The sequence below is a fragment of the Lampetra fluviatilis genome, chromosome 5, assembly GCF_964198595.1.
Source record: "Lampetra fluviatilis chromosome 5, kcLamFluv1.1, whole genome shotgun sequence".
In the NCBI taxonomy this organism is placed as follows: Eukaryota; Metazoa; Chordata; class Hyperoartia; order Petromyzontiformes; family Petromyzontidae; genus Lampetra; species Lampetra fluviatilis.
Window position 1 is genome coordinate 18,201,249 of NC_136279.1, and position 15,011 is coordinate 18,216,259.

Consider the following 15,011-nt stretch of genomic DNA (forward strand, 5'->3'; position numbering starts at 1 on the left):
GGCAGAATCATCATCATCAGCAGCAGCCAGTAGCTTCATCAGCAGCATCATTAGTCATAAGCAGAAGCATCATCATCATCAGCAGCCAGTAGCTTCATCAGCAGCATCATTAGTCATAAGCAGAAGCATCATCAGCAGCAGCCAGTAGCTTCATCAGCAGCATCATTAGTCATAAGCAGAAGCATCAGCAGCAGCAGCCAGTAGCTTCATCAGCAGCATCATTAGTCATAAGCAGAAGCATCATCAGCAGCAGCCAGTAGCTTCATCGCGAGCATCGGCAGCGTTAGTCACAGACGCTCAATTTTCATCGTCAGCAGCAACATCATCGTCGTCAAAATCACCAGCAGAATAGTCAAAATCTCCATCGTAAAAAAAACAACCCTGAATGAAATGAACGCGATGTGGGTCACTCCACTGAACAGATCTCCGTGAGAGAGAGAGGAGAGAGAGAGAGACTTGTGTTGGTATCGGATATGAATAAGGGCCATGCTCAGAAACGTCGGCACCCACAGTGTCGGTGGCGAACCGAGTCGAGTCCATGACGTTCCGTGTTTATTGAGATTTGTTTAATTTTCTTGTCCTTCCCCCCCCGCCGCACCCCGCACCTTCGATTCGCACGGTTGCCTTCGTCCGGTGTTGCGAAATACGTCTTAACGCCCAGTAATGATACAGTACAGACATCTCGGCTGCCTGCAACGCAGACTCGGCCACGGGCGATCTGGGACGTTCGTCCCTGGGAGCGTGAAGGTTGCCTCCGTGAATAGAGAGAGGGGGTCTGTGTGTGTGGGGGGGGGGGGGGTGGGGGGCAGCCCAGCCCCCCCCCCTTGGTCGGGGGAGACTCGAGCCGAGTTCGAGACGCACCACGGATCGTTCGTGAGTCAACAACAGCAGCAGCAACAGCGACAACAACAACAACAACAACCAATCGACGCACGACCCGGTGCGGGAAAGTCATCTTGAGGGCTCAGTGAAAGCAGCTCGGGTTTTGGCTTCAAGCAACGGGACTTATTTCCTGCTGTCCTTGTTAAATAAAGGGCATCGCAATTTTTGTTCGATTAAGGCCATTATTGTTGTTCGTATTGGTTGAATAAAGGATATCGTTGTTGTTGTTGTTATTATTGGTTTAAAAAAGGGGCACTGTTATTGTCGTTATTAGTACTACTGGTTAAAAAAAAAAAGAAGGGGGACATGTATAATTGGTGAAATAAAGGGTTTTCGTAATATTATTTTATTTTCTGACACCACGCGGTTTGGCCGCGCTCGCTGCGAACCCTGAGTCGGCGCTGTCCGTGGTGCTGATTTAGAATCACACCTCCCCCTCTCCTCCCCCCGTGGAGCCGAGCGAATTATTGAGGCGCTTGAGACGTTTTGTGGGGGGCCGCTTGTGATGGGGGTTGAAGGAGGGAGGCGGCGGGGGGGGGGGGCAGGTCGAGTAACCAGGGGGTGGGTGGGCGGTGGGGGGCATGAAGGATATTGAATGGGACGCGTAGGAAAGTTTCACCGCTTTGCCACCCTCAACTAAACAAAAAACAAATACTTTGTGTTCTACCAGGCAAGACTCACAAATATACAGCTCAGCGAAGTGGCTTATTACCACGTGGGAATTTCTAGCAGCCAAATACTCTAAACGCAAGTTGGTTGTGAATGTGGAGGGAAAACCGGAGGTCCCGGAGAAAAATCCACGCGACCACGGGGAGAGAGACACGCAAACTCCAAATACACAGCAGGCGTCAGGGTCGGGATCGAATCCACGACCTCCTACATACCGGGCCAGGCAGTTAACATCTCGCCACTGCAGCACACACAATAACCAACGCAAACATATTAACAATGTAACATATACCGTACACATTGATACAATGAACATAACACTGCAGTAAAACACACGCACACTTAGTTAATTAAATGGTGCCCGCCGGCGGATATCAATTCTAACCGGGGTACGCAGACCGCTGGGGGTACGTGGCAGTGTCCCAGGGGTTAAGTGCGGTGATCTTTACACGTGTGACATTATACCGTACACGAGCGTCATCGGTGAATGATCGCGCATGAATCTGCCAATATGCGTCAGGGTTGCGATCGAGCCCACGACCTCCTACATACCAGGCGAGGTAGTTACCACCCCGACACATCCCGGACACACACACACACACTTCTTTGAGCTATCGTTTGTGGGCAGGTTGCTTCTGAAAAATAGCTACAGAGCTCAGCGGGCCTTACCTGGTAAAATGCAAAAAAGAAAGTTTAGTTTAGTGTCTGAATTTATTATTTTAAAAAATAAAACATCAGACCCGCTACACGCTCCCGACACGCGGATTCCACGCGCCCTAACCCGGAGTCGAACCGTGTTTCCCATCGGTGGAGCTGGAGACGCTGCGCAGATCACTGTCGGACATCTTCGCCCCGAGCGCAGAAACCATCTCCAGCAGCTGCTTCTCCCGGTCTATAAACGTCTGGCTCGCCATGCTGGGGGGGCGGGGGACGGGGGGTGAGATGGAGGAGGGGGAGGGGGGAGATGGTGGGGGAAGGGGGGGCGAGGTGGACAATCGGGAGGTCAACAACAGCCCTGACCCGAGCGAGTGGTTGTCCGCTGCAGGGGTAGACCAGACAGCCGGACACACAGCACACAGACCAGACAGCCAGACACTCAGCACACAAACCAGACAGCCAGACACTCAGCACACAGACCAGACAGCCAGACACTCAGCACACAGACCAGACAGCCGGACACACAGCACACAGACCAGACAGCCGGACACACAGCACACAGACCAGACAGCCGGACACACAGCACACAGACCAGACAGCCGCACACACAGCGCACAGAGCAGACAACCACACACACAGCACACAGAGCAGACAGCCGGACACTCAGCACACAGACCAGACAGCCAGACACTCAGCACACAGACCAGACAGCCGGACACTCAGCACACAGACCAGACAGCCAGACACACGGCACACAGACCAGACAGGCCAGACACACAGCACACAAACCAGACAGGCCAGACACTCAGCACACAGACCAGACAGGCCAGACACACAGCACACAGATCAGACACACAGCACACAAACCAGACAGGCCAGACACTCAGCACACAGACCAGACACACAGCACACAAACCAGACAGGCCAGACACTCAGCACACAGACCAGACAGGCCAGACACACAGCACACAAACCAGACAGGCCAGACACACAGCACACAGACCAGACAGCCAGACACTCATCACACAGACCCGACAGCCAGACACACGGCACACAGACCAGACAGCCAGACACACGGCACACAGACCAGACAGCCAGACACACGGCACACAGACCAGACAGCCAGACACTCAGCACACAAACCAGACAGGCCAGACACTCAGCACACAAACCAGACAGGCCAGACACTCAGCACACAAACCAGACAGCCGGACACACAGCACACAAACCAGACAGCCAGACACTCAGCACACAAACCAGACAGGCCAGACACACAGCACACAGGCCAGACAGCCAGACACTCAGCACACAAACCAGACAGCCGGACACACAGCACACAGACCAGACAGCCAGACACTCAGCACACAAACCAGACAGGCCAGACACACAGCACACAGAGCAGACAGCCAGACACACAGCACACAGGCCAGACAGCCGGGCACACAGCACACAGAGCAGACAGCCAGACACTCAGCACACAAACCAGACAGCCGGACACACAGCACACAGACCAGACAGCCAGACACTCAGCACACAAACCAGACAGGCCAGACACACAGCACACAGAGCAGACAGCCAGACACACAGCACACAGGCCAGACAGCCGGGCACACAGCAGACAATCGTAGTCCTGGCTCAAGGTGGTGGACAATCGTGAGGTCAACAACAGCCCGGACCCGAACACCAAACGCACTCACAGCCCGCTCCCTCCTCGCCCCGACTCTACCCGAGGGGTCGGCAAAATCCAAATCACAAGAAGGGATTTTTTTGTTTTCGAATTCGGTAAAACAACAACAACAACAAGAACAAACCCTCAATAATTTCAAGAGCCGCCAATGCAATGCGGCCAATACGAGACGGCGATGGTCCTTCATGAATCACGCCTTAGCGAGGCAGCAGCCCTTAGCGATGCAGCGTGGGCCGCCGCAGCCGAGCGCGGCTCTAACCCATCGCCGTCGCTCTGACGCTTCGCGTTCAGCCCCGGCACTCACCCAGAAGGCTTAGCCGCTACCCTCACTAACTCAGCCTCCGTCTCGACGCGCACACGCAAGTGCAGCAACTTGTCAGTCCACTGCTAGGCGATTCGCCCCCACACACACACTCACAGTGGTGCCACATGACCATGCTTGACCCCACGCTGCTGCTTAGCCGCGGGTCGGTGGGAGGCCTAGGGAGTGCAGTACAACCATGGGTCGTGCTGCAACGAGAGTGTCCACCACTCGCTCGTTGGCCGACGACACCTTAATATACAGAGGACCGCAGAGCTTGCGGGGAGGGAGACGGGGAGGATTTGGCAAAAGGATCGCTGCTGCTGCTGCTGCTTCCTTCCCGCTTCCGTCTGCGGTTCCTCCTCGTGTATCTGAGTCGTCCCCTCCCTCTCTCCACACCCCTCGCTCTTTCTCACCAACAGCGATCGGATACTGACCGATGCGGTGGCGCGCAACGAGTTGAATTTAAAATCGTCGAATGTTAATTCGACGCTCTGCCGGTCGAGCCTGGTGAACGGCATGAAACATTAGTCGGGCTCGACCCCAGCTTCAGCTTGCGAGATCTTGGCGAGATAAGGTCGCATTCCGGCGCCGGCGATCAGACGCCAAGCCCTGACTCGTAAACCATGAACCCCAGGCCCCCCGACTCGACCCTCCGTGGTCACAAGCGCTCACAGGCAAAACCCGCTCCCTCTCACAAGGGCAGCGGTAGGTTCAAAGCGAGCTTCCAACTCAAACGAGCACCGAGCGGCTTAAGAATTCGGTGGTGGAAATTCGACGTTACCATGACGGATGCGAGACTACTCGTTGGACGACCTCGGTTGACGCGTCCGCAAAGTGGCAACTCGTTTCGTGCACCGCGGATGGGTAGGCACCCTCATGCGTTTCATAGCCCGAACTCTCGACTCGAACCCTTCACCTAGAGCTTGGTTCCAACACGAACCCGTGTACGTGGCCCGAACCCTGAACCCGAACCATGGCATCAATCCAAGCCCACGACACTGTGCCAATCCCTAACCCTAAACCCAACGACAACTTACAATACTAAACCCAACCACAGCGCTAGCCCAACCACAACCCGAACCCAACCACAACCCTCACCTAACCACAACCATAATCCACCACAACCCTATCCCACCCACAACCCAACCACAACCACAACCCCAACCCAACCACAACTCTAACGCAACCACAACCCTCACCCAACCACAACCACAACCCAACCACAACCCAACCACAACCCTCACCCAACCACAACCACAACCCAACCACAACCCAACCACAACCCTCACCCAACCACAACCACAACCCAACCACAACCCAACCACAACCACAACCCAACCACAACCCTAACCCAACCACAACCCTCACCCTACCACAACCTTAACCCACCCACAACCCTAACCCACCCACAACCCTAACTCAACCACAACCTTAACCCACCCACAACCCTAACCCAACCACAACCCTCACCCAACCACAACCCAACCACAACCCTAACCCACCCACAACCCTAACCCAACCACAACCCTAACCCAACCACAACCCTCACCCAACCACAACCCAACCACAACCCTAACCCAACCACAACCCTAACTCAACCACAACCCTCACCCAACCACAACCCAACCACAACCCTAACCCAACCACAACCCTAACCCAACCACAACCCTAACCCACCCACAACCCAACCACAACCCTAACCCAACCACAACCCTAACTCAACCACAACCCTCACCCAACCACATCCCAACCACAACCCTAACCCAACCACAACCCTAACCCAACCACAACCCTAACCCACCCACAACCCAACCACAACCCTCACCCAACCACAACCCTAACACAACCACAACCCAACCACAACCTTAACCCACCCACAACCCTAACCCAACCACAACCACAACCCAACCACAACCACAACCACAACCCAACCACAACCCAACCACAACCACAACCCAACCACAACCCTAACCCAACCACAACCCTCACCCTACCACAACCTTAACCCACCCACAACCCTAACCCACCCACAACCCTAACTCAACCACAACCTTAACCCACCCACAACCCTAACCCAACCACAACCCTCACCCAACCACAACCCAACCACAACCCTAACCCACCCACAACCCTAACCCAACCACAACCCTAACCCAACCACAACCCTCACCCAACCACAACCCAACCACAACCCTAACCCAACCACAACCCTAACTCAACCACAACCCTCACCCAACCACAACCCAACCACAACCCTAACCCAACCACAACCCTAACCCAACCACAACCCTAACCCACCCACAACCCAACCACAACCCTAACCCAACCACAACCCTAACTCAACCACAACCCTCACCCAACCACATCCCAACCACAACCCTAACCCAACCACAACCCTAACCCAACCACAACCCTAACCCACCCACAACCCAACCACAACCCTCACCCAACCACAACCCTAACACAACCACAACCCAACCACAACCTTAACCCACCCACAACCCTAACCCAACCACAACCACAACCCAACCACAACCCAAACCCAACCACAACCACAACCCAACCACAACCCTAACCCAACCACAACCCTCACCCAACCACAACCCTAACACAACCACAACCACAACCCAACCACAACCTTAACCCACCCACAACCCTAACCCAACCACAACCACAACCCAATCACAACCCAAACCCAACCACAACCACAACCCAACCACAACCCAAACCCAACCACAACCCAACCACAACCCTAACCCAACCACAACCCTCACCCAACCACAACCCAACCACAACCCTAACCCACCACAACCTTAACCCAACCACAACCTTAACCCAACTACAACCTAACCCAACCACAACCATAACCCAACCACAACCCCAACCCAACCACAACCCTAACCCAACCACAACCCAAACCCAACCACAACCCCAACCCAACCACAACCCTAACCCAACCACAACCTTAACCCAACCACAACCCAAACCCAACCACAACCCTAACCCAACCACAGTCCTAACCCAACCACAACCCTAACCCAACCACAGTCCTAACCCAACCACAACCCTAACCCAACCACAACCCTAACCCAACCACAGTCCTAACCAACCACAACCCCAACCCAACCACAACCCCAACCCAACCACAACCCTAACTCAACCACAACTTTAACCCAACCACAACCCTAACCCAACCACAACCCTAACCCACCCACAACCACAACCCAACCACAACTCTAACCCAACCACAACCCTAACCCAACCACAACCCTAACCCAACCACAACCCTAGCCCACCACAACCCTAACCCAACCACAACCCTAAACCAACCACAACCCCAACACAACCACAACCCCAACACAACCACAACCCTAACCCACCACAACCCTAACACAACCACAACCCTAACCCACCACAACCCTAAACCAACCACAACCCCAACACAACCACAACCCCAACACAACCACAACCCTAACCCACCACAACCCTAACACAACCACAACCCTATCCCACCCACGACCCTAACCCCGACCTTCATCCTAACCCAAGACCCACATCACGACCCGATCGTTGACCCCTCACCAAAAAAACCCGATGGGATTAAGGGATGTTGTAGTCTGCTAAGGATTGAGGACCAACTTTAAGGGATACAAACACGGGTTCGATTTACGGCCAAGTGCTCGATCCCAGCAAGAATCGATTAATCGACGCCGCCCATCGTGAAGAGAAAAAAAAAATACAATAATCGCGAAAAATAATAATCGATGCAGACTTCCATAAAAGTGGTCTCAATGTTTCCACGAATCTCACCACCACCACCACAACAACATCAACAACAACAACCAGCCCGCCTCTCTCACCTCGACCACTTGAGGCACGCTCTCCTCTCAGATTCAAAAGATCAAAATCTTCCTCTGCTTTCTCTCCTGTATCTCTCTCTCTCTCGCGCGCTCTCTCTCTCTCTGATAGACCGTCCGTCTGCGTCTACGTCTGTCTACGTGTCCGCGTCTGTCGCAGTGCAGCAGTGGAGATGTCTCCCCCAGGTCTCCCGGTCGCAGGCCGCACACACCACGCACGAACACACTCACACACAGATCGCGTCTTATCCCCGTCTCATCCCAGGGCCCCTGCTCATCCCCTTTATATAAAGAGAGGAGACGTGGTCCCTGTGCATTGGAGATCCCTATTAATAGGGGAGGAGGGGGGGGGGCTCTTGAGGATTATAGGGGTTCAGCCCCTTCCTCCCTCTGACCCCCCCCCCTCTCTACTCTACCCCAACGGAGAGGCCCCCTAATTAATCTAGGCTCCGTCGCATCTCGCGTCTCTCATCGCCTCCTGACCCCCCCCCCACCTCGCCCCCCCCCCGCGCGCAGTGGGAGGCTCAGATGGTCTGCTGGTGGGGGGGGAGGAGGGGTTGGGGGGGGGGGGGCAATGTGAAGGCGGGGGAGCGGGGGGTGGCCTTGGGGAGGGGTGCGGGGGGGGGGGCGCTTGGACGTGTGGGGTGGAAGGATGGGAAGGATGCGCGTCTGTGCGTGTGTCGTCTGTTGGGGAGCGGTGGTGCAGTGGTGAGCGCGCTGCGTAACGAACCCGGCGATCCGGGTTCGATTCCCGCTCGCGGACTACACCGCCAGTGACGATTATCTGAACCAGTCCTGGGCCTCCTCCCCTAGGTCGACTCGGCCTCAAATGAGTACCTGGTGCGGTGTGTAAACATTGCGGCTGGGGAGACAAAGGCGGTCGGGCGGGGTGCTGGCCAACCACCCCCTCGTGTACCGTTCCAGCCTTCATAGGTGTTACTTGCTAACAGCACTTGCCCCTATAGTATGGTAAGGCTATATGGGGGATCTTTGTCTATGTTTGTGCGTGTTGACGAGCGGTGGTGCAGCGGTTAACGCGCCTCGCTGCGAACCCGAGTTCGATGTCCCGCTCACTACCAATAACAGTGGTGAGTATCTAAACCGGTTCTGGTCCTCCCCTACGTCGGCTCAGCCTCAAATTGGTACCTGGTGCGGTGTGCCAACCGTCAGCAGTGTGTCGTTCCGGCCTTCATTCCGGCCTTCCTAGGTTCTACTCGCTAAGCGCACTTGCCCCCAACAGTATTTAAAAGGCTATACGGGTGACCTTTGTCTGTACGGGTGTTCGTGGGTGGATGGGAAGTGGTGGGGGTATGTGCATGTGTGCGGCTGGAGGGGGTAGGATGTGCGTGTGTGCAGGGCTAGGATGTGTTTGTGGGTTGGTGGGGCTTTGTGAGTTGGATTCCCGATCACGGCCACCAACTTCCCAGTGACGATTAACAGAACCGGTCCTGGGCCTGCCCTAGGTCGACTCAGCCTAAAATGAGTACCTGGTGCGGTGTGTAAACATCGCCACTGGGGAGACAAAGGCGGCCGGGCGTGGTGTTGGTCACCCACCCCCTCGTGTGCCGTGCGGCCCTTCATAGGTGCTCGCTAACAACAAGATATACGGGGGGTCTTTGTTTGGGGAGACAAAGGCGGCCGGGCGTTATTCTGGTCATAGCACTTCATAGTTCGCCGAGGCGGTCTTAATAGGTGCTCGCTAACAGCACTTGCCCCAACAGTCCGTTAAGGCTATACGGGGGGTCTTTGCCTTCGAGTGTGTGTGTGTATTTGAGTGAACGTGTAAATGCGTGCGTGTGTGTTGTTTTGCCAACTCTCATGCGAGTGAATGTATGTGCGCGCGTGTGTGTTGGAGTGTTGGGGTGTTGGTTGCGTGTGTGTGTGTGTATTTATAATTGCGTCAATCCTGTGTTGGTGTGCGTGCGCGGTGTACGTGTGTACGTGTGTCCGTGTTTACGTGTGTACGTGTGTACGTGTGTACGTGTGTCCGTGTGCACGTGTGTACGTGTGTCCGTGTGTACGTGTGTACGTGTGTACGTGTTTATGTGTGTACGTGTTTATGTGTGTCCGTGTGTACGTGTTTACGTGTGTCCGTGTGTACGTGTGTCCGTGTGTCCGTGTGTACGTGTGTCCGTGTGTACGTGTGTCCGTGTGTACGTGTGTACGTGTGTACGTGTGTCTGTGTGTCCGTGTGTACGTGTGTCCGTGTGTACGTGTGTACGTGTGTACGTGTTTATGTGTGTACGTGTTTATGTGTGTCCGTGTGTACGTGTTTACGTGTGTCCGTGTGTACGTGTGTCCGTGTGTACGTGTGTACGTGTGTCCGTGTGTACGTGTGTACGTGTGTACGTGTGTCCGTGTGTCCGTGTGTACGTGTGTACGTGTGTACGTGTGTCTGTGTGTACGTGTGTACGTGTGTCCGTGTGTCCGTGTGTACGTGTGTCCGTGTGTCCGTGTGTACGTGTGTACGTGTGTCCGTGTTTATGTGTGTACGTGTGTACGTGTGTCCGTGTGTACGTGTGTACGTGTGTCCGTGTGTACGTGTGTACGTGTGTACGTGTTTATGTGTGTCCGTGTGTCCGTGTGTACGTGTGTACGTGTGTACGTGTGTACGTGTTTATGTGTGTCCGTGTGTACGTGTTTACGTGTGTCCGTGTGTACGTGTGTACGTGTGTACGTGTGTACGTGTGTCCGTGTGTACGTGTGTACGTGTTTATGTGTGTCCGTGTGTCCGTGTGTACGTGTGTACGTGTGTACGTGTGTACGTGTGTCCGTGTGTCCGTGTGTACGTGTGTCCGTGTGTACGTGTGTACGTATGTCCGTGTTTATGTGTGTACGTGTGTACGTGTGTACGTGTGTCCGTGTGTACGTGTGTACGTGTGTCCGTGTGTACGTGTGTACGTGTGTACGTGTTTATGTGTGTCCGTGTGTCCGTGTGTACGTGTGTACGTGTGTACGTGTGTCTGTGTGTACGTGTGTACGTGTGTCCGTGTGTCCGTGTGTACGTGTGTCCGTGTGTCCGTGTGTACGTGTGTACGTGTGTCCGTGTTTATGTGTGTACGTGTGTACGTGTGTACGTGTGTCCGTGTGTACGAGTGTACGTATGTCCGTGTTTATGTGTGTACGTGTGTACGTGTGTCCGTGTGTACGTGTGTACGTGTGTCTGTGTGTACGTGTGTCCGTGTTTATGTGTGTACGTGTGTACGTGTGTACGTGTGTCCGTGTGTACGTGTGTACGTGTGTCCGTGTTTATGTGTGTACGTGTGTACGTGTGTACGTGTGTCCGTGTGTACGTGTGTACGTGTGTCCGTGTTTACGTGTGTCCGTGTGTCCGTGTGTCCGTGTGTCCGTGTGTCTGTGTGTACGTGTGTACGTGTGTCTGTGTGTACGTGTTTATGTGTGTACGTGTGTCCGTGTGTACGTGTGTACGTGTGTCCGTGTTTACGTGTGTACGTGTGTACGTGTGTACGTGTGTCTGTGTGTACGTGTGTCCGTGTGTACGTGTGTACGTGTGTCTGTGTGTACGTGTGTCTGTGTTTATGTGTGTCCGTGTGTCTGTGTGTACGTGTGTCCGTGTTTACGTGTGTACGTGTGTACGTGTGTACGTGTGTCTGTGTGTACGTGTGTACGTGTGTACGTGTGTCCGTGTGTACGTGTGTACGTGTGTCTGTGTGTACGTGTGTCCGTGTGTACGTGTGTCCGTGTGTCCGTGTTTACGTGTGTACGTGTGTACGTGTGTACGTGTGTCCGTGTGTACGTGTGTACGTGTGTCTGTGTGTACGTGTGTCCGTGTGTCCGTGTGTACGTGTGTACGTGTGTACGTGTGTCTGTGTGTACGTGTGTCTGTGTTTATGTGTGTCCGTGTGTCCGTGTGTCCGTGTGTACGTGTGTACGTGTGTCCGTGTGTACGTGTGTCTGTGTTTATGTGTGTCCGTGTGTCCGTGTGTACGTGTGTCCGTGTGTACGTGTGTCCGTGTGTACGTGTGTACGTGTGTCCGTGTGTACGTGTGTCTGTGTGTCCGTGTGTCCGTGTGTACGTGTGTCTGTGTGTCCGTGTGTCCGTGTGTACGTGTGTCCGTGTGTACGTGTGTACGTGTGTACGTGTGTACGTGTGTACGTGTGTCTGTGTGTACGTGTGTCCGTGTGTACGTGTGTCCGTGTGTACGTGTGTACGTGTGTCCGTGTGTACGTGTGTCTGTGTGTCCGTGTGTCCGTGTGTACGTGTGTCTGTGTGTCCGTGTGTCCGTGTGTACGTGTGTCCGTGTGTACGTGTGTACGTGTGTCCGTGTGTACGTGTGTCTGTGTGTCCGTGTGTCCGTGTGTACGTGTGTCCGTGTGTACGTGTGTCCGTGTGTACGTGTGTCCGTGTGTACGTGTGTCCGTGTGTACGTGTGTCCGTGTGTACGCGTTTTCGGCGGTTCGCGCGGTGCGCTACAAACCAGCACCAAGTGTCGACTATCTGAAGCGGTCCTGGGCCTCCCCTAGCTTGACTCAGCCTCAAATGAGTACCTCGTACGATGTATGAACATCGCGTTGGCCACCCACCCCTTCGCGTGCCGGCCTTCATAGCGGCTCGCTAACAGCACTTGCCCCAAGAAGTCCGTGAAGACTACACGGGGGACTTTTGTCTTAGTCACCTCAGTCATATTGTTAGGGTTTTTCGGTAAAGTCACGTAGGTAAAACATCAAAATTAATGGAAATAAAATAAAACAAAAATCACGACGTTTCGGAGGCAACACAAGTCTCCGTCATCAGGTGGGACCGTCACAGCCGAATTAGCTGCATCAAGTGAGGCAATGATTCAAGAAGTAATCCCTTATAAGCAACTTGCTTATAAGGGATTACAACTTGCTTATAAGGGATTACTTCTTGAATCATTGCCTCACTTGATGCAGCTAATTCGGCTGTGACGGTCCCACCTGATGACGGAGACTTGTGTTGCCTCCGAAACGTCGTGATTTTTGTTTTATTTTATTTTCATTAATTTTGATGTTTTACCTACGTGACTTTACCGAAAAACCCTAAGAATATGATTCCTTGCAGTCACGAAAGCTTCAAATCACCTCAGTCAGTTTATAGATGAACCGAGTTAACCTATAACACCTGGCTCTCTCCGTGATCATCTGCTGCCAGCAAGCATGCGACGCTTCAGTTGGCCTCAAAGTGCACCAAAGTGAACCATCGCTTCGTGACGAATAACGGCTGTTGTTGTTGTTACTATATTTATAATTTTAAAAAATGTACGTGTGTGTGTGTGTGTCAGCCCAGAACACATCATGGAGCAAAGTGGGGATGACCCTGCTGAGGCTGCGGTGCCTCAAATATTGGAAGAATTAGTCACCCCCTGTGAGGCTGGCTGAAGCGCCATCTGTTGAGGAAGTACTAAAGGCGATCCGGAGTCTGAGACCAGGAAAGGCACCGGGCAGAGATGATCTAGCAAGCGAAATGTTGAGGGAGGGTGGCGTTTGTGCACAGACTGCCCTACATGACATCATAACAACAGTCTGGACCACCGGATGGGTTCCGCAGGATTGGAAGGATGCCCTGCTCTTTAAGAAGGGGAACCGCACATACTGTAACAACTACAGGGGAGATCGAAACGTCGTGATATTTTTATTCACTTTATTTAATTGTTATTTTTTTTCTCCGTGACTTTACCGAAAGAACCAAAAAAATATGAATTCCTGCAGTCACGAAAGTTTTAAGTCAAAATTTAAGTACAGGGGCATCTCTCTCCTCAGTGTCCCGGGAAAGGTTCTGGCAAAGATGATTCAACATCGCCTTGCTAGGCACGCTGATGAGAGGCTTGCAGAGCCACAAATGTGGTCTCAGGCCTAGGAGGTTCTATTTTCTCCCCGTCTGCTACAACAGAGATGTGTGGAATTCCAACAGGACCCACATCTCTGCTTTATTGACCTGGTCAAGGTCTATGGGTTGTTATTCATGCTTTCGGAATCCCTGACTCTCTGCTCACAATCATTAAGGTCCTTCATAATGGTGGACAGGCCCGGATAAAGGTACGTGGCTGGGAGTCAGAGGCATTTCCTGTTCACCTTGGCGCGCGACAGGGATGTCCTCTGGCTCCCACATTATTTAACATCTTTATCGACCACGTAGTTTGAGAAGCTTTTCATGGCTGTACCGAAGGAGTCTCCATCAGGTACAGATACAATGGGAGGCTGATCGATGCCCGGGTGCGGTCGAGGGATGGCTCCCTATTGGTCAACCATGTTATGTATGCTGATGATCTGGTGATTGCTGCTCACCCAGAGAAGGAGTTGGAGGCACTGCTGCTTGACCTGGAGCGTGCTACTATCATCCGCCACTACAAAACTAAGCACCTGCCTGGGTGGTTTGTGCCATCAAACACTCCACCCCCTCAACTCCCCATTGGCGAGGCAGTTGTGGGCAGAGTGCAGATGTTTCAGTACCTGAGCAGTGTGCTCATGACCAGCTTCGGGTTGACAGCAGAGGTCTCTCTCCGAATCAGTCGAGCGGCATTATCTTTTCATCGGCAGTGTAACGCTGTGTGGAAGCTATCTGGTCTGTCGCACCACACGAAGCTTCGGGTCTTCTCGGCCACGGTCATGCCTTCCCTTATCTATGCTCACAAATCCTTTAAAGATCTGGACACATTCCTATCAGTAAACTTCTCCGGCAGGAAAGGCTGCGTTGGCTGGGCCATGTAGCCCGCATGCTCAGCCATTGCATGCCCAAACAGCTATTGTTCGGCCGGATAGAGGGGGATTAACGGGCACGACACGGGTTCGAGAAGAGATGGAATGAATTGGTAAGAGAGGATATGGAGCTAAGTGGACTTGCCGATGATTGGTACCAACGGTGTCAAGATCGGCCTCTGTGGCCACCCACCCCCTCGTGTACCGTTCCGGCCTTCATAGGTGCTCGCTAACAGCACTTGCCCCTACAGTCTGTTAAGGCTATACGGGGGATCTT

The 15,011-nt window shown here is 53.5% G+C and overlaps 1 protein-coding gene across 2 annotated transcripts in view; it reads right to left on the reverse strand.

Moving 5' to 3' along the window:
- PVALEF (parvalbumin like EF-hand containing) overlaps positions 1-15,011 on the reverse strand; it is a 32,795-nt gene that overhangs the window by 8,281 nt on the left and 9,503 nt on the right. Inside the window, exons 1-2 of one of the 2 annotated variants that reach the window (XM_078857049.1) lie at positions 8,060-8,377; positions 2,345-2,466 (exon numbers count right to left, since the gene is read on the reverse strand). In XM_078857049.1, the coding sequence (XP_078713175.1) occupies positions 2,345-2,465 (121 nt within the window). In that variant the 5' untranslated portion in view covers position 2,466; positions 8,060-8,377. Of the gene's footprint in view, positions 1-2,344; positions 2,467-8,059; positions 8,378-15,011 lie in introns of those variants that run through there. The other variant, XM_078857050.1, reaches the window with a different exon arrangement.